Consider the following 27877-nt stretch of genomic DNA (forward strand, 5'->3'; position numbering starts at 1 on the left):
CATTGATACCTGAATTCCTCACGTACTCAGATAAACATGTCCATCATCACTGATGTTAAGGCTGTATGGATCAAGTTCTTCAACTCTTCTGGGTTCTGTGGTTGTGATGGTGTAGAAACGTTCTTAATGAAACCTCACAGTAATAAGTTGCAGGGTGTCAAATTTGGTGACCACGGAGGCCAGCTAAGTGCTACGTCGCTGGCTTTTTGGCAACCATTCCAACAGTTCGGTAGAGTTTCATTCAGACATTCACACACTTGGTGACTTCAGTGGTGAGGGGGGGGGGGGGGGATTTACCCAATATTGTTGAAAAATTAAGTTGTCCTCGTTCAGCCTCAGAAACAACCAGTTTTGCACCATAGCAAGATACTGCTGACTGTTAACTGTGTTTCCATCTAATAAGAATAGGCTGTAAACAAATGAGTGGGTTATCGCACAAAACACATTGACTTTGGGTGAATTTCGTACGTGTTCACTGTGTGCATGCAAGTTCTGTAGGCTTCAAATTCAAACATCATATTTGTTTACTTTTCTACTAAAGTGGATTGTTGCCTCATCACTGAACACAGTGGATTGTGCAAAAGTGTTATCATTGACAATAGCATTCTGAAGTTTGTCAGAAAATGCCAAACACTTCAGTTTGTTGCCATGACAAAGATACTGTAACAGATGAACTTTTGAAACTTCAGAACCCACTGACATCTCAAAACACACTAAACTGAAGTTGTAGGCAGTTGTAACTCCCACTGGCATGATATTTGACTTTTGTAGGACTATGCTGAAAAGCAGTCTGAATTTGTAAGATATTTTTGTTGCGAACACAAAGACTCTTCCCTTTACATACACAAGATAATTAAAATCTGTTGATATCATCTGCGAATGTTCCATCCATTTGGAGGGTCTGTTTGGTACCTCAACTTGAAATGACTTTGCAACGTCGAGAACACACAATTATTTCTGCATGGAGAAGCCATTTTGCAACAGGTGATGGTACCCAAGTAAACAGAAGACAACTGACATCTAGCAGCAATGAATATGAACACTGTTCTAAATTAGATAGCACATGTTGTCTACTTTAGAAGGATGCCTTTCCGGCAAAAGCTGACATGTTTAGCAGTTTTTTGTTGTGCCTATCTGTGGCTCAACATCTCTATATGATGAACAAAAGTCTGTCCTTTACATTAACACTGCCATTATTCCATCCTAGATTTTCCCTAGTTTGATTGTGGCAATGAATATGGACTAGACTATGCATTTGGTTTTCCAATAACTGAGCCATGGCACAGCAATCAATAGTTTTGACAATATAATAATTTGTAATACATACATTCTTTTTGAAACACCCTGTATTACAATGCAATGTAGAAATGCTCAAGCAATCTTGGATAAATTACCTTTTTAAAGAGTTGTGAAAAATATACTCCCATGTTTAGAAAAAACAGAATGCCTTGAATGACTAGAAATAGGACGTTCTTATTCACAGGACATGTACATTAGTATACTCTGCAGAAATGATTAGTATCTGGATCACGTCGGTCCACAGGTTCAAGATCAACATCAATATTGCAGCACACCACCATTGAGGAAAATGTGTCTGCGGCTGGAGGTAATGGATCGGTGCGACATGAGTAGACATGCAGGATGCCTCGCAGATGTATGAGTGAACTGTACCACCAAATCAGTGAGTTTGAGAGAGGGCGCATCATTGGCCTGAGAGAATGTGATGCATCCATCGGGGAAACTAATGCTCATGTGGGACGAATTATCTTGGTAGTGCAACCAATGTGTGCAGAATGATTCGCGGAAGGTCGTAGAACACAAGATGGGTCAGGTCGTATCACCCCCCCCTCCCATCCCCCCCCCCCACCCGAGAAGATCGACACCACATCTGAATGGCATTGCAGAACAGATCTGCGTCCTCCTCGGTTATGGTGCAACAGTTGAACACACCGTACCTTACCGGGGGTGACAGTCCGTCACTGTTGGTTACAGCATGGATTATGTGTGAGTCATCCACTTACCAGTCTACTTTTGACAAATCTGCAGAAACATTCTAAATGGCAATGGTGTATGGAACGATGTCAGTGGGGACAGGAAAGGCCTCAGATAGCGTTTTCGGATGAATGCACATTCTGTTGTTTGAAAATGATGGCCACATTTTTGTTCGTTGCAGACAGGAGGAGCAGCATCACAGCAACTGCATTCACACCAGACATACAGTGCCAACTCAAGGCCTTATGATGTGTGGTGCTATTGGGTAAAACCACAAATCGCAGTTGCTGTGTGTCCAGGGTACTGTGACCAGTGTGACTTACGTGAATGACATCCTGCAACCCGTAGTCATACCCATTTTGCACGTCACCCGAGACGCCAGTTTTCAGCAACACAATGCATGACCACGTGCTGCTGCGTGAACATGTGCCTTCTTAGTGTCACAGAATATCAGCCTTTTTGCCCTGGCCTGCCAGATCACCAGACTCATCATCAATTGAAAATTTGTGGGATATGCTGAAATGAGGGGTGCAGCGCTGTGACCCACTCTCAACCACCACAGATGAACTTCGGAACTAGGTGAATGCAGCACAGATTGCTACACAACAGGACTCGATTTGCGCCTTATATGCACTGATACCATCATGCATGGAACAAGTTATCAGGATCCATGGCGGACCCTGTGCCTACTAGGCAAAAGGACACATGCTGAACTGAGGTGACAGAAATGCTGATCATTCCTGCAGGACATACTAATGTACATGTCCTGTGAATATGAACTTCCTATCTTTAGTCATTCAGGGTGTTCTGTTTTTCTGGAACATGGGTGTATTAACTATGAAACGAGTCAATAATTATTCATATCTGCATTACTTCGGTTTTCATAGCTGTGTTCAACAACAAAAGGTAAAGTCTGTGGTTCAAGCCCATGACCAGGCTATTGGCCTGACTGTACTGCCACATGTTCAAAAGCAACAAACAAATCTTTCTTGAAAAACTCCTTCTGAAATTTATCATTACATATATAACATAATGTAACAATTATGTCAGAACAAGCTTTTAGAATTTTGCTTGAAATATTATCAACTATACCTTTGTTGTTAGTATTTTGAAGAAATTAAGAAAATGACTTTCCATGAAGCTGTTGTCATAGAACAAAATGAACTGGATTTTTCAATATTATGTGATCTATACTTGTCCTAGTCGTTATTTATAGTTACATTTCCCTTAGTATATATAATTTTATATTGGTGGCACACTTTGTATTTTTCATTGGGAAGTTTCTGTTATGGAGGGAGAGAGATTTATCCAGAAATTATTTATATTAGAATGGTCATCTAACACATTTTAGATCACTCAGTTCTGCAGATTCATAATTGTGAAGTCATTATTTACTCTTTTTTTCTGGTCAACAAGTCTTTAAATCACTGCAAAGTCTTCTGGAGATAACTAGCCTTCCTGAACTGAGATCTTGTTTACAATTTAGTGGTAATTGAGTGAACATTAAACTGTTTCAGATGGAGTCATATTCTGCATGTTCCATGTAACTGAATTTCGATTGTTTAAACTTATGCTGACAAAGAGTTGGGAGAACATGTGTACAGAGTCTTTGACTGGAGTACACACAAATAATGAGATGACAATAAGACTGACCATCAGATCACCCTCTCTACAATGCAGGTGTTCATGATGACTGTGAATGAAATGAGCCTGTCTTTTCAAAATCGAAACTGCACCCACCCAAAATGAATTAATTAGGGCTGAGCACAACGGCCATTGCATGCTATGCAGTGAGCCTCTCTTCATAGTCCTATCAGCTGACGGGAAACGCAGCCATGGTTTCGGAATAAGCTGACGGTGATGCTAAAGAAGAAAGACGTGGTGAGCAAATGGTTGCCAACACAATAGTGCTACAGGACCCTGGTTTTTACTGTTTGTTTTATCCTGAAGCATAGCACAACACAAAAGATATTGCTATGTTAAGACTACGGAAAATGAAATACCAGACTCTTCTGTGAAAATATCTGTATAGTGATACTGTCCAAGACAGTACAAGATCTGTGGCTATGTGGGCTGCTCTTGATCAGCATCTAATTAGACACAGAAGGGTCACTAAACATATGTTACTCACATGATTCTTGAATGGCTTGCCACATTTGTTGTATTGGTGCGTGCCACACTGCTTGTTTGTTTGTTTGTTTCTGTCATGCAGAACCGATACCGTCACAGCTGGAGTGCTAGTTATTCTCCATAATTTTCTGTCCGTCAAGAGAAAATGTTCAACAAAATATCTAAGTCGATTAATTTGAGAATGCTCAACTCAATAGTGTACGTAAGGTTTCACTTACGAAAATATTTAGTTTGTAACAAGAAACAGATTAATGCTTGTTTTTGAGGTGTTAAAATATAGCCCCCTTTAATGGCATCCAAACTGGATACTTAACTTGCTATTTCTTGATGATCATATTTAGAGATGTGTAGGCTGCTGTAAACTGCCTCCACCTTAAAGTAAGTCTGGGCTCTTTGTAATATCAGGATCAACACGTCAGGTTATCAAATCTAGTAACTGATGTAGCCGAAACGTAAATGAACTTAATAATTTGTTTATTTGCGCCATAAAGATGACTTAACACTGACCGTACAAAATCTTGAGACAACAGTACTCTTACCATGGATGCTCCCACTGTACCTTGTATGTGTTTTAACAACTGAAACAGGAGAGCATTCATTGTTTCAAACAGTAATTTTAAACCTCTCCTCATTTTTTTGGACATGTATCCGAGATATTTTCAACTGATGTTCCGATGTTCTGGCTGAGAATCTTTGAAATATTCTCAAGGTGATGCACTTGGAAGTTTTAAAATCTCTGTCTGCCTGCTTAGCTGAGTGAAAACATGTTTGCCTACCACGCAGCAGGCCCAGGATCAATTCTTGGCCACGGTGGAGATTTTCTCCGTATGTGGACTGGTTTTGTGTTATCATCACCACCACCACCACCACCACCACCACCATCTTTTCATCATCACCAACATGCAAGTCGTCTAATGTGGCATCACCTGGAATAAGACTTGTAACTCAGGTGGCCGAACTCCCCTGGATATGGCGTTCCAGCCACCAATGCCACACGATCATTTTCTTTAAAAAATCTCTTTACACACTGTGGAGTAAACGCACTTAGCATCATGTCATAGATAAAACTTGATGGATATAAAAGTAAAACAAAGCAAGTGTAGATTCAGTGAATCCACAGCACTTACAAAGTGTTATTGATAATTATAGATGGCATGAAGACTTTCAATATTTTCTTTGAGAGACAGACATGAAAAAATGGTTACCATGATTTGTCAATTTGGAAACCCTCGTCTCAGATGAGCCAGTTGTCTGCTAATTGTATTTCCATGGCTTTCTTGGCCACTGAATCTCAGTACGAGGGGGCTGTGACCAGTATCTTAATTTTCCCATAATCCATGGAATTAAAGTTGAAATACAATATTCAGCCACAGTTGTATAAGATAGGTGTATTACTTGTGTTCACTCCAATTTTCTTTTACAGTGTGTATCGTTTGTCTTATGCACCTTTTACCACACTTACATGGAATTTCATATACACTCACCTTTTGTAAAAGCAGATTACTCTTCACAAATCCCAGAAGAGCTGCTGTCTTAGCCTAATAAACTGACATTGACCTTACAAAGTCTGAGACAATACAAGCCACATCATGGCTTTATTGTTTCAAACAGTAATTTTGAAGTTTACAATTAAAAGTTGACTGGGTTTCTTAAACAACTTACAGAATTTATACTTAAAACTGTCACAATCTTTCTAAAATGGTTAACATGCCAAAATAATACAGTTATTATCACCAAAATAAAGGGTGTACATAAAGTTCAGGAACACTTTTAATTATTTATTGCACAAGAACCAAACATTGTACAAATATCATACATATGTAATTTTGTAGAGAAACCCTGAAAGTTTTTTTTTTGTTTTGTTTTCATGTATACCGCCATAACGTAGTTTGGTAATTTGCCAATAGTCTGTGCTAGTCGCAAACATGGTGACTTCAGGTGCAGAGCGAGCTTTCTGGGTGTTGAGTTCAGGTGCAGAGTGAGCTTTCTGGTTGTTGGAGTTCGACAACAACAAGTGTGTTACAGCTGTTCAATGGATGTTTAGAACCAAGTACAGTAAGAAGCACCAACAAGGAAGGCCATTTACCACTAGCATAACAAATTCATAACAATAGGATGATTGTGCTCGGCAAAGAGAAGCAGATGTCCCAGTGTGAATGAAGTGAATGTGGAGCGCGTGCAAGAGACATTCATAAGAAGTCCAAAGAAATGGTGGCTGTGCCTCGTCATGCATCATGCATCCCATGAACTCAAAATGGCTCCAATGACAGTTTGGAAAGCTCTGCGACAAAAGCTGTCTATGAAACCATTCAAATTGGAGCTAGTGCAGAAGCTCGATGATGATGACAAAGACAAGCAATTTGAGTTTTGTTCGCAGTTGCAACAATTGAATGAGGATGATGATGGCATTGTTGATCGCTTAATTTTTTGCAATGAAGACACTTTTCACACTAATGGGAAAGTGAACAGGCATAATTGTCGAACCTGGGGTACAAAGCATCGACACCAATGCATTGAATTTGAGAGTGATTCCCCAAAGGTAAATGTTTCTTGTGCCTTGTCACGTCGAAAACTGTATGGGCCATTCTTCTTTGCCGAGTGCACTGCCACTGGATATTCCTCCTTGGACATGTTGCAGCAATGGCTGATGCCTCAAATGCAATCAAACTATCCATTCATCTTTCAGCAGGACGGGGCTCCACCCCATTTCCATCGTGAAGTTCATGGGTATCTGAAGACGGAGCTGCCGCAGCAATGGTTTGGCTGAGCTACTGAAGGGGAGAGCTGTTTCGTGAAACAGCCTCCCCGATCACCAGATCTAACGCCGTGTGACTTTTTTCTGTGGGGCCACATTAAAGATATGGTGTATGTACCGCCTCTACCACATGATGTAGCACAGATCTGGGAGAGAATATGGGAAGCGACTGCCACAGTCGACGATTCCATGCTGGGACAGGTATAGCACGAATTAGATTACCGTATTGATGTCTGCCAGGTCACTCATGGATCGCATATCTAAAGTTTATAAAAACAACGTTCAGAATTTCTCTTCAAAATGCAATTGTATGACAACTGTATAATGTTTAGTTCATGCGCAATAAATAACTGAAAGTGTTCCCAGACTTCATGTAGATACTAACAAGAATCCTGCATCTTTAAACTTAGCTGAACAATAATTACAATCAGTTTCTGAGTACTAAGTTTGTAAGTGCAGGCTTTTACATTTGTTTACATCTGTTGCACATACTTTTGGATAGTAGCTCTACTTCACCACATTTTTATTACATTTTATGGTCCAGGTAGTCCAATCACGTTAATATATTGAGTTTACAGTGTAACAGTGGATGCTCAAGTGTTTGTACTACTTTGTGTAAACATCACGGTATAGCATGAGGTACTTCAATACAGTTAGAATCACAGTTTTCGTTGAGAGTCATCCCATTCTGCTACTTTACAATATGAAGAGCAGTGTTTGTTCAACTGCATCCACAGACTGCAAAAATTGGGTACACAACAAATCACAGAGCCAAATAAAGGAACATCATGTACTGAGTGACAAACAGGAGAAGTTTCATAGAATCATGAGTCTGCCACTGGTTTCCCTGTTCAACGTAAGATTACTAGTATCATTAAGACTTTTCAAACTGTAAATGATGGATTATAGCAAAAAAAAAAAAGGGACAGATTGCCACTAACCCTATAGAGGAACCGTTGAGTCATAGAGAGGTGCAATGAAAACGACCACTAAACATTTAAACTCTCGAACACAAAAGATCCCCAGCCCTGCTGCGGCTGTTCAGTCAGTTATATGCTGTCCTTCAGAGGATCTGGGTTATGTACAGTCATGTCAACATCTACATGTGTCAGAGTTATTTTGATATTATTAATTTTCATTAAAAAGTTTGGAAGGAGAGCTGGGCTTAAGCACCTCCCCGTCAATCCCCAACCCCGCCCCATCTCACCTTGTTAGAGCCCCTGAATAACAGGGAAGAAAGGTGGAACACAGCTGAACAATCAAAATGAAGAAGAAGATTGCCTGTACTTTGTGTGTGTGTGTGTGTGTGTGTGTGTGTGTGTGTGTGTGTGTGTGTGTGTCTAAATATTTGCTGTCTATCAATATGTTTACCAGATGGTAATCTCTAAGACGAAAACCAGTGTCAAAAAGAAAATTATATCAGCATTATGTTAGTGTTACTGGTTTCATAACATTGTTCTTCAAATCGTATTTAGTGACTGCAGTGATACCAATTTAGAATAGAAACAGCAAGCTAGACATCAGTAAATGAGTTACAAACAAGACTATACAGGGTGAGCCTAAAAGGTCTTTACAACTTTGGAATCATATTGAAGCTTATTGAGATAACTTACAAACAACTTCAGGTTTGGTTCATGTAGTACATTAATACATTCGCTCACGGAAGTTCAAGGTTTCTTCGATAATTGCTTCCTTGGTCCCACGAAGGGCCAAACGCATGGCCACTTCACTCCCGAAACTTGATGCAACTGGATTTCTTTCTCTGAGGTTTTATTAAAGACTGTGTGCATGTTACTCCCCTATCAAAGTATTTAGCTGACCTGAAAAATTGAATCTACACTGCTGCAACAAGTGTAGGAAGAAACTGATTTACCAGTGTGGTGTCTGCTGCATCACAAATGCTAGTCACACTGAAATAAAATTACAAAATATGACGGTTGTTATAAAATGACACCTGTAGAGTGACAAGAAAGACACACCTACTTTTAAACTGACAAATGATATTTAGTTAACATTAAAATAAATAAAACTCCCAGGGTTTGTACATTCGTTTTTACTACACAAGAAAATACTGGCTCAAAGAGACAGTTGGTACTGTTTATTTCTAACACTCTTTTTTATATTAGGTTAGATGTCGGCGACTTAACATTTGTACATGGGCAAGCAGAGGGAAGGAGGTTGTGGCAACCAGCCTATTACGACAATGAACAGGAGGTTGAGCAGTCAGGACTTGTAAGTGGACATCCAGGCCTGCCGTTAAATGATAGAACAGGAAATTAGGTAAAATAAATAGTATATACTTCATTGTATGGTATACGAAGAGTGCACCTAAGGTCAGAAGTTACCACGTGTAGGCCAGTCTAGGAGGATACACAACTAAGTAAGTGGGCATTGGATGGCGAGGCGGTTCATGTTAACTTATGTTGGTGGCCAATCATGGAACACAGAGCCAGAGGCTCTGCTCCCCACGGAATACTTCTGTTCTGCTCGAGGTCTGAATCGCAAGAGAGAGAGAGAGAGAGAGAAACAACTGTGTTCTGCACTCCAGAATCCTCCAGTGCCCACACATGACCTGTAACCCACATACGCTATTGACTAAAATCAATGGCATGTATTTGCTAGCAGTTTCAGCATGGGGCTCAAGACATCTCTTGTCAGCAGCTTTAACTGGACAGAACTGCCTCGGTTCTCAAACACAGGCAATTTGTGTCATGTAGGCACAACTGAAGTTGCTCTGGGAGAAAACTTGTAAAGATCTGACTGGAACCTTTGAAATAAATGTTTTAAACCAATTCCCTAAAATATTCCCTTGACTGGCTGCCACCCTGTACACATTATAAGTAATACTTACGAGTTCATTCGATTCACAGATTTTGTTTTCATTGTTACCAAAGTATAATACCTATCTTCATGTCTGTAAGTTATGCAAATTGTAACTGGTATTACTAAACCTTTTCCCATTTTATGAAAATCTTTTGTGTGGGTGTTGTGTTTGTGAAATCCAAGAAATTGCACTTTGACTTGAATTTCACTAAAAGAAAATATTTCTTTATTCACTGAAAATTGTCTTAATCAGGAAGACAGTTGCTGATATAATATTGTACTGCTGACAAATATGACTGGATGGACAGCAAAAGAAATAAACCAAAGAGTAAAAAAGTCTAAAGCACTTTTCCAAACAATATCTCTGACATATCTGAAACTGCAAGTTACCAGTTTTGACTTATGGCAGTCAGACATAGATTTTCAATTCAAAATTATTGCTCTAAGAGCAATGAAGAGAAGCATGACAGAAATTAACAGAATCTATGGAAAATCAAGCTTGTTGGGGAAGAGATTGGATTAAAGAATTAAATCACATTGCAATGGAAATGAAATGGAGATGGGCAAGAGATGCAACCACACAAATTGATGGTAGGTGCACTAGGCACGTTCCTTCCTGGATTCAGAGATACAAGAAAATTTCACAGTGTCATCCTAATGAAAAGTGGATAGATGACGTAAGAAATCATGCAGGAATCAAAGGGGTGTGTGTAGCCAAATACAGCACTGCATGGAAAAGCATAGAAGTGACCCTTATCCAGCAGTGCAAAATCAAATTTCTGGTGACATTGCAATAAATATTAGTATCCCATGAAATAGTGATAATAGGAATTAAGTTAAAAGTTCAAGTTCTGCATACTGGCCATAGGCTGGTCAATCAGATGAAATCAACCTCCAAGTCATCCTCCACCAACGGCTTCATCAGATGTGATATGGAGAGGCATTTGGTCAGCAAACTCCTCTCCTGATTGTCGTAGTCTGGTTTCTTGACCTTGGAACCATTACAAATTGGTTGAGTAGCTCCTGAGTTGACCTTATGAGGCTGAGTACACCCCGTACCAGTCCTCCCAACAAGGAAAAATTCCTGGCAGTACCAGGAATTGAATCAGAGCCCTATGCATGGCAGTTAGCCATGCTGACCACTCAGCTAAAGAGATGAACCAATAAAAGGGATTACTTTTTTACAAATAATTTTGAGTCATCACCGGAACAAATTAAAACTCACTCTTATTTTTACCCCAAGTGTAATAAGCCCCAGGTTATAAACCATTGCTCTATTATAATGTACATGACATGACATTACTGGCAAGTTTGCAACAAGAAACGAATGTTAACAAGGGCATAAAAGCACACAACACTGCATATTATCTGTACTTTGTAAGTGTATTTCCTTTAGAAAAAAATATACAAATTTATAAAAGACTTCTGATAACATATCAGTGTTGAAGAACTCTGCTAACAATTCAACATTCTAACAAGGCTGCTAGAAACTGATTGCACCTGGCAGAATGTGGAAATGATATGATTCTTTAGTTTCTCCTGCTGTAATAGTAGAAGCAAATGATGGAAAAGGAGAGTAAAATTATCTGCTGAAATACATCGAAAAGTATTCTTATTCTCTAAAATAAACATTTATATTATTTAAATTATTATAAATATTTCTGTAATATCATATACACCATTTACACCACACAAAATCACAAATGGAAATTAATACAGAACTCAATACAAAAGTAAACGAAAAGCTACACAAATTGATATCATAGGTGCATTACCTCTCATTTACCTGACAGTCAGACTTATACAAAACATGGCATAGAGATTCATGGACTCTTATCAAGATATGTAACAATCAGTTACTAAGCTTCTTATTCAACAGATCACTGTACAGTATAACACTGCAGAACTCAAACTGTGTGATGCTCTACACATGCCTGTACACAATTCCAGTTTGTACAAGCTTAGTAGATCTATCGTGTATCAGCAATTACAGTTTTACCCAAACAATTGATGTTACATTTCAGCTCTAAGTGGTTTTAACTTCCTCTTCCTGTCTTCAGCACATGTTTTTGTTGCATCCTTTGTGTATCAGGCACCTGAAGAAAGGGGCCTTGGTTGCCAAAACTGATCACTGTATAAATCTCTATCTATTACAATCTTCACTTTTGTGACTAAATCATGTCTAAACTAAATGTTCCAGATTTTTATCCTTTGATATGTGGCCCTGTTTAAAAATTCAATATCAACTTCATTTAACAGCAAGCAATTCAGACTTTTTAAACCAAAGATTGTCTTTTTGGAGAATACACCATGAAACATACCACGTGAAGACATGTCAACAATATATTTTATTCACCGTATTGCTCATAATGAGCTATGGTTGCTTGGTGGATGAAGTATAGCTTAAGCTAGCTTTTCAATCTGATCTCTGTCAAAAACTGTATAGCATCCCTTCCAGCACAACCAAGAAAAAGTTTATAGGTTCATATGCTTCTAATTGCCCTTAGGTATGCAGTACAGTTTCAGACATTCTCAAGTTTCATCCTTCATACAAATGTTTAATTAGAACACAAGCAAAACAGAAATTTTCACAACTGTGAAAAAAAGACAGAAAGAAGGTAAAATACAGAATATGCAGATTATTGCTAAATAATATCTCAAAAAGACAATTTTCATCTCTGCGAGGGCATAATTTCTTACAACGTTTGTATCCTTCCTTACATGTAGTGAAATATGAAAACTAGTTCCTCCGTATCTTTGCCTCCCATTTTATCATGTATCTGACAGAATATTTCACTAATATACAGAATATTTCACTAATATACGAGTAAAATGATGGTCATCATGTCGTAAATATTATTTTTTTTTCGTATTCTTTGCACTATTTGAACAGAGAAACACTTCTGTAATGAAAGGCATATTTCATTTTTCTGTCCCTCCCTCTACAAATTTCATTACTGCAGGACTAGGGTGCCAAGATAAAGAATGCTGCAGAAAGACTGACATATCCACAGATTCAAGGTTGTTAATGGATGACATATTTTACTTCTGGTTAAGTGTTTGCTGTGTTCATCATACCTGAAATATTAGCAAGGGAGCATCTGCAGAGTTTGAAATGGAAGAAGAGAGGCTGTGGGAGATTGAAGTAATGAGACAATCTGCAATGCATCCCTGGGTGGAGCAACTGAAAGAGGACTGCCCACAAAATATGTATGTAGATGATGAACCTGTTTCAAGGTTCCAACTGAGATACAGTTCTAACAAACCAAAAATCTTGGATTACATTTCACCAAAGTGCAAGATTATATGACAACACTAATAACAGCAAAAAGAAAATTTCATTGAGAAAACAGAACAATTACCCTCTGAAAAAGATATTGTCTGCAGTTTCACAATCATCATTACTCGTGACAAGTGTTTGTCATTTCTAAACAATCCAGCTATGTAACTGGAAATTTTATCTCCTTGTAAAGAAGTTAATACAGTTGAAAGCTGAGTAGAAAGACAATTGCTTTTCCCATGTTACTTCATCCTATATTCACAAGAGATCATATAATATGAAGGATTCAGCAATGTTTCATTTTAAACAGTGCTCCTTTACTTGTGTGTTTTAAGGTTAGAAACATTCTGAAAATTACCTCACAACATAATTCAAATCTAGCCACGACTGGACAGGAATCAACAGTGACAGTGAAAACTGTCCTTCTTTTGGAGGATTCAGAGAAGTTAATGAAACTCGAATCAAGACACGTAAGACAGGTATTTAATATAATTATAAAAACAACTTTTGGTCAACCAGCTAAACTGCATTTTATATCTGAAACCCTAACTGTTGCATTTTCTGTTGTGTGCTGCCTCAATGATGGTGCAATCTTTCATCTTGATACATTTGGTTTTTCAGTCCGTTGTCCCCCCCCCCGGTTCCCCCCCCCCCCCCCCTACCTCCACCACCATCTTAATTTACTCAACTAGTCCATCAACTTTCATTTTATTCCCAATCCAATCCAATCTTAACTTTCAGTACCTTTTCTTCCTGAAGCTACAAGAAAAGAAAATATATATATATAAATTGAAGAAACAAAGGAAATAAGAACTTTAATATTAGAATAAAGGAATTCTATGAGAAAACAACTTCCAGCGCACATTCAAGAGAATAAAAGGTGAGTATGTCACTAAATATTGATTCATGATTAAAGATTGTCATTGCTGAGATTTGTATAAATTCTTCCACTGCAACACAAGCCTGATGTTTTGCTGAATTTCACACAGAATCTATTTCTATTACTTTGTTAGAATTGCTTCTTCATCCAAATCCCATGAGTGGTTCAGCCTCCTAATACTTTCAGGTGTCAATTTCAAACTTTCTGGGATAAATGCAGAACTTTGTCTCGCAAAAACATATGAGAACCTGTAAAGACAGAAGAAAGGTTAAAAACTGCAAAATGATTTACAAACTGAAACTGTTTCCTTTTTATCCCGCCTATATATACTCAATAATACGTAACCCACTTCCAAACTATAACAAAAAAAAAGTTCCGCTTTCAACACTACCGCTGCTATAAAATCCACCGTTTCTAGTTCACAAACAGTTCCTTTCACCTATTAAACAACCATTTCGGCTAGTTCTAATAACTTTCGCTTTATTTCCATTTCCGTTTTTCCCAAATCATTGATCATTTTTAGCCGCTTCCAACAGGTTTTAACGTCACTATTTCTTCGTCAGACAATTGTTAGCCTTATCCTCATAATCTGCCACCACAAAACCACTCCTTTTAATACATTTACACGTAGTTTTTTCGAAATTTTCCCGAATTTCTCCACTCTTTAACATGTTTTGGCGGCAACACAACCACCTAACCTTTATGCACATCGTTGTCTACCAAGCCAAGTTCACCACAGGATCAACACAGCCCAGCTTTAACCAACACTTTTTCGCCTTTTTTCACACCATATCTCCAGTAGCTTTCTAGTTCACATTTATCTCTCCCCATATATTTTTATTTTCATTTTTATTTTCATTTTCATTTCAGCCTCATGTTACACTTTCCACCTTCTAATACCATGTCACCCTCACAACACCCCCACAACGACCCCATTAAGTTTTATTTACATTCCCTCCGCAAACATGCCTTCGCCCTAGCCAGATTACGCTCCCATATTTTATTTTCTCAGGCTTGTCTGATATTTGGCATTACGCCCAAAGGCCTCACACTTACAGTTCCCATCTCTGGCTGCAACCCTTCTTTCCATCAGTCCCTATACCAGTTCCAAACTGAACAATCAATTGCCCTCACCCACCTAATCCTTCACCTACTCATCAATTCAGCCAATGAACACACCCGTCAACTCCTATCCTTAATAAAAGTCCTCAATCTTTCCTCTCCCACATCCACACCAGCTGTTCAGAGCATCCTCCTACAGGCCAACCGCAAATTAGAACAGCATGCCACCCTCCACCTCAAAAAACTATCCAATCTCCTGGTTTCCCACCTCCGGAAAGGCAACTCACTCACCCTTCACAACCTTTCCAGCAAACCTCAACCTCCTCTCATTGCACACAAACCCGGTCTCTCCCATCTACTCAATCTCCCACTTCCAGCTCCACTCCCTCCAAAACCTCAAAATTCCAATCAACACAATCTGGAACCACAACACCCCAATTCAGTAGTTAACCTTTCCTCCAAACCTCTCCCCCAATCCGAAACCTCTGTCCTATCCAAAGGCCTCACCTTCAGCCCCACTCCCAGATTCAACCAAACAGCCCTCGTCAAAGATTTACTGTCCTACACTCGTACTCTCTGCTGGAAATATCACTTTGCCACGAAGAAAAATGATCCTAATCCTACTCCTAATGATCCAACTCCCCAAGACACTATCCAAATTGAACCCCGCCTGGAACAGTTCCGTCCTCCGTCACAGTGAGACCCACCTCCTCTTCCTCAAAATCACCCTCTCCAAACCTTCCAGGAATTTCTGACTTCCAACCTTGCTTCTCAATCCTTCTTAAAAAAACTTAATCCTACTCCCAACATCACCACTGCTGAAGCCCAAGCTATCCGTGATCTGAAGGCTGACCGATCCATTGTCATTCTTCCGGCGGACAAGGGTTCCACGACCGTGGTACTTGATCGTCGGGAGTATGTGGCTGAGGGACTGCGTAAGCTTTCAGACAACACCACATACAAAGTTTGCCAAGGTAATACCATTCCTGATGTCCAGGCGGAGCTTCAAGGAATCCTCAGAACCTTAGGCCCCCTACAAAACCTTTCACCTGACTCCATCAACCTCCTAACCCCACCGACACCCTGCACCCCTACCTTCTACCTTCTTCCTAAAATTCACAAACCCAATCATCCCAGCCACCCCATTGCAGCTGGTTACCAAGCCCCCACAGAACGTATCTCTGCATACGTAGATCAACACCTTCAACCCATTACATGCAGTCTCCCATCCTTCATCAAAAGACACCAACCACTTTCTTGAACGCCTGGAATCCTTACCCAATCTGTTACCCCCAGAAACCATCCTTGTAACCATTGATGCCACTTCCTTACACACAAATATTCCGCACGTCCAGGGCCTCGCTGCGATGGAGCACTTCCTGTCACGCCGATCACGTGCCACCCTACCTAAAACCTCTTTCCTCATTACCTTAGCCAGCTTGATCCTGACCCACAACTTTTTCACTTTTGAAGGCCAGACATACCAACAATTAAAGGGAACAGCCATGGGTACCAGGATGGCCCCCTCGTATGCCAACCTATTCATGGGTCGCTTAGAGGAAGCCTTCTTGGTTACCCAGGCCTGCCAACCCAAAGTTTGGTACAGATTTATTGATGACATCTTCATGATCTGGACTCACAGTGAAGAAGAACTCCAGAATTTCCTCTCCAACCTCAACTCCTTTGGTTCCATCAGATTCATCTGGTCCTACTCCAAATCCCATGCCACTTTCCTTGCCGTTGACCTCCATCTGTCCAATGGCCAGCTTCACACGTCCGTCTACGTCAAACCCTCCAACAAGCAACAGTACCTCCATTATGACAGCTGCCACCCATTCCACATCAAACAGTCCCTTCCCTACAGCCTAGGTCTTCGTGGCAAACGAATCTGCTCCAGTCCGGAATCCCTGAACCATTACACCAACAACCTGAAAACAGCTTTTGCATCCCGCAACTACCCTCCCGACCTGGTACAGAAGCAAATAACCAGAGCCACTTCCTCATCCCCTCAAACCCAGAACCTCCCACAGAAGAACCACAAAAGTACCCCACTTGTGACAGGATACTTTCAGGGACTGGATCAGACTCTGAATGTGGCTCTCCAGCAGGGATACGACTTCCTCAAATCCTGCCCTGAAATGAGATCCATCCTTCATGAAATCCTCCCCTCTCCACCAAGAGTGTCTTTCCGCCGTCCACCTAACCTTCGTAACCTCTTAGTTCATCCCTATGAAATCCCCAAACCACCTTCCCTACCCTCTGGCTCCTACCCTTGTAACCGCCCCCGGTGTAAAACCTGTCCCACGCACCCTCCCACCACCACCTACTCCAGTCCTGTAACCCGGAGAGTGTACACGATCAAAGGCAGAACCACGTGTGAAAGCACCCACATGATTTACCAACTGACCAGCCTACACTGTGAAGCTTTCTATGTGGGAATGACCAGCAACAAACTGTCCATTCGCATGAATGGACACAGGCAGACAGTGTTTGTTGGTAATGAGGATCACCCTGTGGCTAAACATGCCTTGGTGCACGGTCAGCACATCTTGGCACAGTGTTACACCGTCCGGGTTATCTGGATACTTCCCACTAACACCAACCTGTCAGAACTCCGGAGATGGGAACTTGCCCTTCAGTATATCCTCTCTTCTCGTTATCCGCAAGGCCTCAACCTCCGCTAATTTCAAGTTGCCGCCGCTCATACCTCACCTGTCTTTCAACAACATCTTTGCCTCTGTACTTCTGCCTCGACTGACATCTCTGCCAAATCTCTTTGCCTTTACAAATGTCTGCTTGTGTCTGTGTATGTGTGGTTGGATATGGGTGTGTGTGCGAGTGTATATCTGTCCTTTTTTCCACCTAAGGTAAGTCTTTCCGCTCCCGGGATTGAAATCACTCCTTACCCTCTCCCTTAAAACCCACATCCTTTCGTCTTTCTCTCTCCTTCCCTCTTTCCTGATGAAGCAACCGTTGGTTGTGAAAGCTAGAATTTTTTGTGTATGATTGTGTTTGTTTGTGTATCTATCGACCTGCCAGGGTTTTTGTATGGTAAGTCACATCATCTTTGTTTTTAGATATATGTTTCCTCAGTAACAAATACAAAAGTTAAAACAACAATTTAAATAATGATATAACAATTTAAATAATGATATAACACTCAAATACTTGACATATTATAAAGGGCATATTTCTTCAGTACAAAATTCCTAATTTTTTTTACCACAAAAACTGTTAGTTGCATTACCTTGCACTTTAAATCCGTATGTGAAGAAGATTTCAAGTTTATATCCATTTGACTTGTTCCTCAGGAGGACGTGGCTGCCCTGTACTGCGAACAGCATCAAGCTCCAAGTATGGAATAATACCAACGTAAGGTCTGTGGGCATGGAGTGAGTCTAAACTTGGGTAATACTGTCGATAGCAAAGGTATGATATTGACAGACCCAAGAGAGAGCCACACAACACATCTGTAAAAAAAACATAGTTAACTCCAGATACTTCCTTCTATTGCACCAGTTTAGAAACAGAAACCTACAAATAATCATAAATAGCTGTATTTTACTAACAAGGGAACCTCCCCATCGCACCCCCATCATATATAGTTATAAGTTGGCACAGTGGATAGGCCTTGAAAAACTGAACACAGATCAATCGAGAAAACAAGAAGAAGTTGTGTGCAACTATGAAAAAAGTAAGCAAAATATACAAACTGAGTAGTCCATGTGGAAGATACGCAACATCAAGGACTGTCTAAGCTTAGAAGCGCCGTGGTCCCGTGGTTAGCATGCCCCGCTGCAGAAGTAGAGGTCCTTGGTTCAAGTCTTCCCTGGTGTGAAAATTTTACGTTCTTTATTTTCACAAAGTTATGATATGTCCGTTCGTTCACTGACGTCTCTGTTCACTGTAATAAGTTTAGCGCCTGTGTTTTGCGACCGAACCGCAAAACCGTGTGATTGTTATTGAAGTCGCGAGCTATATTTGCTGGATTCATATTGCCCAAGGAATACATCTCACGTATTTAATGCACTCTCGTCCAAAGTAGTGAACAGTCAACTGTCAGCCAGGGAGCCTCGTTAGCAGGAATACTCTCTCTTCCGTGCGCTGTAGTCGACTGACATCATGTGTTTCGATGTTTGTTTAGGTGTGGCGTCCCCATACTACGGCGCAGTTACCTCGCATCGGACGGACGGATAATAATTGTCTGAAAATAAAAAATTAAACTTTTCAGTCGATGGACGACTTGAACCAAGGACCTCTCGTTCCGCAGCCACTCACGCTAACCACGGGACCACGGCGCTCATGAGGTCACGATGCCCTTCAAGTTGCCTATGTTGCAAATTGACTACTCAGTTTGTATATTTTGCTTATTTTTTCATAGTTCCACACAACTTCTTCCTGTTTTCTCGATTGATCTGCATTCAGTTTTTCAAGGCCTATCCACTGTGCCAACTTAAAACTAAATCTGAGGGGGGTGCGATGGGGAGGTTCCCTTGTAAGCACTTGCAGTAAAACCAAAAATTTTTCTCAAAATTATAAACATATACAGGGTTATTCTAATGATGGCAACATTTTGTATTTATTCAAGTACAAATCCAAAAATGAACAAGCTTTACACCAATGAAAAGAGGAAGTTTCAAAGTTTTTTTCCCTTAATGTTTGATATCCATTTGATAATTTGTAATTAATTAGTTTTTGTAATTATTTAATAATTAGAAATGTGATAAATGTTATAAATGTTCAATGTGGCCACCATTGGCTGCACAGCAAACATCGACACAGTAATCAAACTCGTCCCACACATGCGAAAGCGTATATGCTGTTACTGAGTGGACGGCAGCAGTGATCTGTTTCCACATATCGTTCAGAGTGATTGGTAGCGGTGAGATGTAAACAACTTCCTTCACATAACCCCATAAGAAATAGTCGCAGGGTGTGAGATCAAGGGATCTTGGTGGTCAGAAGTGCACAGCCAGTTCCTCAAGTCCCCTGCAACCAACACAGCGCTGAGGAAAGGAGTCATTCAAAAGCCTGATGCATCATGGTGCCAATGGGGTGGAGCTACACCTCATTGGAAAATGAAGTCCTGGGAATCTTCCATAACTTGAGGGAACGGCCATTGTTCCAACATGTCCAGGTATGTGATTAGCATTACAGATCTTTCCGCAAAGAAAAATGGTCCATAAACCTTTGTACAGGATATGGCACAGAACACGCTGATCTTCGGTGAGTCTCCTTTGTGTTGCAATGGTGACTGTGGTTGGTTGGTTTGTGGGATTAAAGGGACCAGACTGCTACGGTCATCGGTCCCTTTTTCCAAAAACTAAAAACACCCACAGAGAATAAAAAACGAACAACAGAAAAGACGGCAGACGACACAGGACAAGAGAGACACAGATCAGACAAAACGAATTAAAATCACACAGTGCGACGGTGGTTGGCCGACTATAGAGAAAAAAAAAAAAAGCCAACAACCGAGAAATATATTAAAAACTCAGTCTAAAACCGTAGGCCAAAGGCCAGAATCAACACTAAATAAAGATAAACACTTAGAGCAAATGATAAAAGCCCCCTGCCCGAATAAAACCCAAAACTAAACCTGCCATAGCAGAGTCATCAGTTAAAAGGGCAGGGAGCGTATCAGGCAGCACAAACATCTGCCGGAGCATAGTTAAAAGTGGTCAGGACAACAAAATGTGGACCACCGTCAAAGCCGACCCGAATCGACAGAGAGGCGGGTCCTCATGCCGCAGTAAATGGCTGTGTGTCAAGCAGGTGTGGCCAACGCGGAGCCGCCAAAGAACTACTGAGTCCCTGCGAGCCACTCGCAGGGATGACCGCCACACACCCGTCATCTCCTTGACGGCATGGAGTTTGTTAGGGGTGGTCAGACCGCACCATTCAGCGTCCCATAGCGCGAAAACTTTGCGGCATAAGACCGCTCGCAAATCAGTCTCCAGGAGGCTAATGTCCAGGGTTGGTTCATCGGTGGCCTGTTTGACCAGGCGGTCAACATGTTCATTGCCCGGGATACCGACATGACCAGGGGCCCACACAAAGACCACAGAGCAGCCGCAATGGGCAAGAGTATGCAGGGACTCCTGGATAGCCATCACCAGACGAGAGCGAGGGAAACACTAGTCGATAGCTCGTAAACTGCTCAGGGAGTCGCTACAGATAACGAAGGACTCACCTGAGCAGGAACGGATATACTCTAGGGCACGAAAGATGGCGACCAGCTCAGCAGTAAAAACGCTGCAGCCAGCCGGCAAGGATTGTTGTTCGTAATGGTCCCCTAGAGTTAGAGCATAACCGACCCAACCAGCAACCATCAAACCATCAGTGTATACAATGCCAGAGCCATGATACGTGGCTAGGATGGAATAAAAGTGGCGGCGGCAGGCCTCCGGAGGGACTGAGTCCTTCGGACCCTGTGCCAAGTCGAGCCGAAGGCAAGGGCGAGGAACACACCAGGGGGTTTACGCAAAGGGGCTCGGAAAGGAGGTGGAACAGGGAAAATCCCAAGAACGGAGAGAAGCTCTTTGATGCAGACCGCGATCGTACAACCTGACCGGGGCCGACGTTCTGGCAGATGGACGACCGATTGCGGGAACAGAAGACGATAATTTGATGTCCGGGCAAGCTAAAACATGGGCAGCATAAGCGGCCATTAAACGGTGGCGCCGTAACTGCAGTGGAGGGACACCTGCCTCCGCAAGTAAGCTGTTCACAGGGCTGGTCCGGAAAGCACCAGTGACAAGGCATATCGCGCTGTGAAGGATTGGGTCCAGCACCCGCAACGCCTAAGGGGATGCTGAACCATAAGCCAGGCTCCCATAATCCAGACGAGACTGGATTAATGCCTGTTAGAGCCGTAAGAGGGTAGATCGGTTGGCGCCCCAGCTGGTGTGGCTCAAGCATCGCAGAGCATTTAGATGCCACCAACACATCTGCTTAAGCTTCCGAATATGACGCAGCCAAGTCAACCGGGCATCAAAAACCACACCCAGAAATCTATGTGACTCCACACACAGCAAGAAGTTTGCCATCAAGATAAACCCGCGGCTCTGGGTGAACAGTGCGTCACCGGCAGAAATGCAGAACGCAGGTCTTGGCTGCCGAAAACTGGAAGCCATGCGCTACAGCCCAAGACCGAGCCTTGCAGATAGCGCCCTGCAGCTGACGTTCAGCAGCTGTAATGCCAATAGAGCTATAGTAAAGGCAGGAGTCGTCAGCATACAAGGACGATGAGACAGACGTTCCCACCGCCGCAGCGAGCCTGTTAATTGCTATTAAAAACAGGCAGACACTTAAAACAGATCCCTGTGGCACCCCATTCTCCTGAACTCGGGAGGAACTAAAAGGGGCTCCGACTTGCACACGGAAGGTACGATGCGACAGAAAATTGCGTATGAAAATCGGCAGTGGACCCCGAAGACCCCAATCATGAAGTGTAGAAAGGATGTGATGGCGCCACGTCGTATTGTACGCCTTCCGCATGTCAAAGAAGACAGCGACGAGGTGCTGACGGTGGGCAAAGTCCGTACGGATGGCGGACTCCAGGCTCACCAGATTGTCGACGGCAGAGAGGCCTTTTTTGAACCCACCCTGAGACGGAGCTGGGAGGCCCCGAGACTCGAGTACCCAACTCAATCACCGGCTCACCATCCGATCGAGCAGCTTGCAAAGAACGTTGATGAGGCTAATGAGGCGGTAGCTGTCCACCTCCAAAGGGTTCTTGCCAGGTTTCAAAACGGGGGTGACAATGCTTTCCCGCCATTGCAACGGAAACACACCCTTGACCCAAATATGGTTGTAAAGGTCGAGGAGGCATCGCTTGCAGTCCACTGAAAGGTGTTCCAGCATCTGACAGTGGATGCGATCTGGCCCAGGAGCGGTATCAGGGCAAGCGGCTAGGGCACTGTGAAATACCCACTCACTGAATGGAACATTGTAGGTTTCAGGATGGTGGGTGCGAAAAGAAAGGCTCCGACATTCCATCTGCGCTTTAATGGAGCGGAAGGTCAGTGGGTAATTCGCAGAAGCGGAACTCAGAGCAAAATGCTCTGCCAAGTGGTTGGCAATGACATTGGAGTCAGTACAAACTGCTCCATTCAGTGAGAGCGCAGGGACGCTGACAGGGTTCCGATAGCCATAGAGGCATCGAATCTTGGCCCAGACCTGCGATGGAGAGACATGGAGGCCAATGGTGGACACATACCGCTCCCAGCATTCCTGCTTGTGTTGGTGAATGATGCAGCAGGCTCGCGCACAGAGCCATTTAAAGGCGACGAGGTTTTCTGAAGATGGATGCCGCTTGTGATGCTGGAGCGCCTGCCGGCAATCTTTAATCACCTCAGCAATCTCAGGTGACCACCAAGGCACAGTCTGCCGCCGAGGGCAGTAACGATGCCGGTGGTGACGGAGTGCACCACCGCATCAATGGTGTTATTAGAAAGAGGATCAATAGCGGCAATGGAGGAGAACAAATCCCAGTCAGCCTTATTCATAGCCCATCTGCAAGGGCGCCCAGAAGAGTGACACTGTGGCAGTGACAGAAAGATCAGAAAGTGGTCACTACCACATAGGTCGTCATGCACACTCCTTTGGACAGAAGGTAAGAGGCTAGGGCTGCAGATCGGAAGGTCAATGGCGGAGTATGTGCCATGCGCCACACTGAAATGTGTGAAGGCACCATCGTTTAAAAGGGAAAGGTCGAGCAGTGCCAATACATTCTCAACGATGGCACCTCGACCTGTTGCCACTGACCCACCCCACAGATGGGGTGTTGAAGTCGCCCAGTAACAAGAAAGGTGGCGGCAATTGGGCGATCAGCGCAGCCAGGACGTGCTGTGGGACATCACCATCTGGTGGAAGATACAGACTGCAGACAGTAACAGCCTGTGGCGTCCACACCCAAACAACAACAGCCTCTAAAGGTGTTTGTAGAGGGACAGACTCGCTGTGAAGAGAGTGAAGGACATAGATGCAGACGCCACAAGACACCCTTTCATAAGCTTCCCGGTTCTAATAATAACCCCGATAGCCACGGAGGGCACGGGTTCGCATCGCTGGAAACCAATTTTCATGAAGAGCAATGCAGAAGAAAGGGTGAAGGCTGATAAGTTGTCAGAGCTCAGCTAGATGATGGAAAAAACCTCTGCAGTTCCACTGGAGGATGATATTGTCCATGACTCAGAAAGGCGTGAAGGGACTGGGAAGGCAGATTACGCCGCTGGGTCACCTGCTGCCTCCGATTGAGCACCTATGCCAGTGCTATCCATGGTGTCTGAGGGACCAGCGAGATCGAGGTCCTCAGCGGACGCCAGAAACTCTACCTCGTCCTCAGATGCAGAGCTGGAAGGTTTAGAGCTTTTCTTCTTGGATTTCTCACGCTGCTCCTTGGGTTTCACTGGCTGGGAGGGCTTCACCAATTCAGTCTCCGGGACGGAGGAGGATCGCGAAGCCCTACAACCAGCTGATTGTGGGCACTTACGCCACTGTCGGTCGTCAGCCTTCCCGCTTGTGGAAACCTGGGAAGGGAGGGACCCAAGGGATCCCTTGTGAGCGTGAGAAGTCGAAGAAGTTGGACGCTTCTGCAGCTTAGAAGTGGGGACGGATGTCCCCGATGTGTGGGGGGATGTTGCTCCCGAGGTAGGTGGTGCAGGTGCAACAGGGGGGATAATGCCCCCGATGGGCAAGGGGGCATGTGGAGTTGTATGGCTCTGTGATTGGGCTGGAATGTGCTGAACTGATGGGGCTAACACGGCTGTTGTTGCAGCAGCATAGGAGGCAGTCATTTGTACTGGATGTAGTCGTTCATATTTCCACTTGGCCTCAGTATAGGTCAGTTGGTCCAGGGTCTTATATTCCATGATTTTGTGCTCTTTCTGTAAGATCCTGCAGTCTGGCGAGCAAGGAGAACGGTGCTCTCTGCAGTTGACACAGAAGGGAGGCAGGGCGCATGGAGTATCGGGATGTGATGGGCGTCCGCAATCTCGACATGTGAGGCTGGAAGTGCAGCGGGAAGACATGTGGCCGAACTTCCAGCATAAGGCTTGACGTCACATCGGTAGACCATCACCTTGATCTTCTCTGGTAATGTATCACCCTCAAAGGCCAAGATGAAGGCACTGGTTGCTACCCGATTGTCCCTCGGACCCCGATGAATGTGCCGGACGAAATGGACACCTCGACGCTCTAAGTTGGCGCGCAGCTCGTCATCAGACTGCAAAAGTAGGTCCCTATGGAAAATAACACCCTGGACCATATTTAAACTCTTATGTGGTGTCACAAGCAAGTAACCTGTGTGACTGGGCAGAGGATGCCGTTTTTATCAAAACTGACCCAGAGCGCATTTTGGACAAGCCACCTCCCCAAACTTGTCCTCTAAATGCTCTACAAAGAACTGAGGCTTCATGGATACAAAGGATTCCCCATCAGACGAGATACCTGGGCGAATACGTCTCACTTTCATTCATTGCCTTTCGTTCCTCCCACGGTGTGGCCAGGGGGGGGAACGATTTGGGGTCATAAACGTTAGCTTTAAAATGAGCCCTCGAATGCTTAAAGACTGCTGGTGGCTGGCCACCAGCAATAGAAGATGCGCCACATTTCATTGCGTGTCATCCACCATGATGCCACCTACTCCGACCAAGGGGCCTCCCCATGGGCGCCACCCAGCCACAGCAAGGGCCACCTGGCAGGATGGCCATTGCCGGGAGTTCTGATGCCCCAGGGAGATGGGCATCTACTCCTTGGCATTCATGGGGAGTAAACGGCGCAGGCATCAGCAGAGCGATCCCTGTGTTGTCAGGGGGCTACAACCAACAGGGTACATGGCGGCCCCACCACAACGGACTGGCTACCGTGCTGGATATTAGGTGCAATAAAGTCCATGGTAGTCGCCTCCGCAAAAGGCAACACTGTGCAATGCATAATGGAAACTGCATCCAGGAATGCATTCTCACCCAAGAGATGGAGAATGAGCGGGACGGCAATGCGACGACAGTAAAGCTGGCTAGAGGTCTCAATGCACGATGGACAAAATGCACCATGTAAGGCGCCCTTCCCCAATCGGCTCGCTCTTCGGAAGAATTTTGAGATATGGAGGCCAAACCCGACAGGGGACCATCACATAAGGCCGAAACGTTTGAGACTCCTTTTAGTCGCCTTTTATGACGGGCAGGAATACCGCAGGCCTATTCTTACCCCCGAACCCGCAGGGGGGGCAAAGGTGACTGGATTTTTCCAAATCCCAAATGTGAACATTGTGTCTGTTGACTTTTCCACTACAGTGGAACGTCACTTCATCGCTAAAAACTACACACTGTATAAATGCGTCATCCTCCATCTTTACTAGCACATAACCACAAAATGCAATACGCTCCTCTTTGTCAGTGGGGTTGAGAGCCTGCGCAAGTTATAATCGGTAGAGCTTGTACAGCAAATGCCATTCAGAATTTTCCATACAGTTGGCTGGGGTCTTCCAAGTTCTCGCCTGGCTCTATTGGTAGACATACTGGGACTACGCACAAAACTTTCTTGAATCCGCCAGACATCATTCTCTGACCCACACGGTCAGCCTGTGCTATTTTCTTTTGCACACAATCCCAGTCTGTTTAAATTGCTTATACCAACAGCTAATTATTTTGTGAGTTGGTAGTTGAATACCAAAGTTGGTACAAAATGCCTACTGCACTGAAATTTGCAACTCACTTTTCACGAACTCAAGAACGCAGAAAACCCTGAAGAAGTAAAATTGCTACAAAAAGGAAAGGATCTGAATTGAAAAATCTAAAAAATACAAGACAGAAATGCAATTTAAAGACATGTCAAATATAAAAAACAGGTTAAGCTAACAAATTGTATTGCAACAAGGACAACAGATTTTGCCATTGAAGATAGAAAAGACAAAGAAAAAGTATATAAAGAAAGCAGTGATAATGTAGATAATCTTAGGAATATGGCAGGTGATTAAATATTTAATGATCTAGAACTGCTTCATTTTGCAAGAAATTAACCGTCTGCAGGTGATCGTATTTTAGTAACATTTTTTTAAATAAACGGAACTAATGAATAGCATGTGAAAATTTTTCAGCGAAGATGACTGCAGGAATGAGTACAAGATGCAATTTCATGTTTTATCAGAAATTCCCATACATTCGTAGCCATTTTACGTCAAGCTTATGATATGAATGAGAAGAACACCCCTCTCCAATTACCAAAAGCAGCACTTTCTTTAGCTGCTACTAGTATATTTCAACAATTGTGTTTTCCTGTGGATTTTTGTATTTATAATGCGAAGTAGCATATTAAACCCTTGTTAAAGTAAAAATCAATTATCTATCATAAATACTTATCCATGTTAATGACAATACAATGACAGAAGAAAACACAACACCAAGTAATGGTGTATGACAAAGAAAGTTGGTAGGCATGTTTCTGAAAGATTCTCTCTCTTCAAATTTTATGCCAGTCACGTAAGAGAGGCACTGATAGTGCTACTATGGAAGTAAATCAGATCTGCTTTAAATAAGTGCTGTAATGGTAGTGAGTATTAGTTACCTTTGAGATTGGAGATGGTGAGTTGATGTTAGTCAAGAATGCCTTTAAGGCGACAAAGGCATCATTATCAACAAATGGTTCAAATGGCTCTGAGCACTATGGGACTTAACTTCTGAGGTCATCAGTCCCCTAGAACTTAGAACTACTTAAACCTAACTAACCTAATGACATGACACACATCCATGCCCGAGGCAAGATTCGAACCTGCAACCGTAGCAGTCGTGCGGTCCCAGACTGTAGCGCCTAGAACAGCTCGGCCACTCCGGCCGCCTCATTATCAACACCTCACCGAGTTCCAATGAGGTTGTGTAATAGGGCTATGAGAAACTGGCTATTCCTTCTGCTATACTGCAGAAAGACTTGGCAGGAATGTAGCCACTGTACATGA

The 27877-nt window shown here is 42.9% G+C and overlaps 1 protein-coding gene across 1 annotated transcript in view; it reads right to left on the minus strand.

Annotated features, from left to right (window-relative positions):
- Positions 1-13648: 13648 nt before the first annotated feature.
- The window catches only part of LOC124789175 (phospholipid phosphatase 5), a 49654-nt gene continuing 35425 nt past the window's right edge, over positions 13649-27877 (minus strand). Inside the window, exons 6-7 of the mRNA XM_047256471.1 lie at positions 18170-18392; positions 13649-14108 (exon numbers count right to left, since the gene is read on the minus strand). Of these exons, the coding sequence (XP_047112427.1) occupies positions 18208-18392 (185 nt within the window). The 3' untranslated portion in view covers positions 13649-14108; positions 18170-18207. The remainder of the gene's footprint in view (positions 14109-18169; positions 18393-27877) is intronic.

This window comes from Schistocerca piceifrons, chromosome 1, assembly GCF_021461385.2.
Source record: "Schistocerca piceifrons isolate TAMUIC-IGC-003096 chromosome 1, iqSchPice1.1, whole genome shotgun sequence".
Lineage (NCBI taxonomy): Eukaryota > Metazoa > Arthropoda > Insecta > Orthoptera > Acrididae > Schistocerca > Schistocerca piceifrons.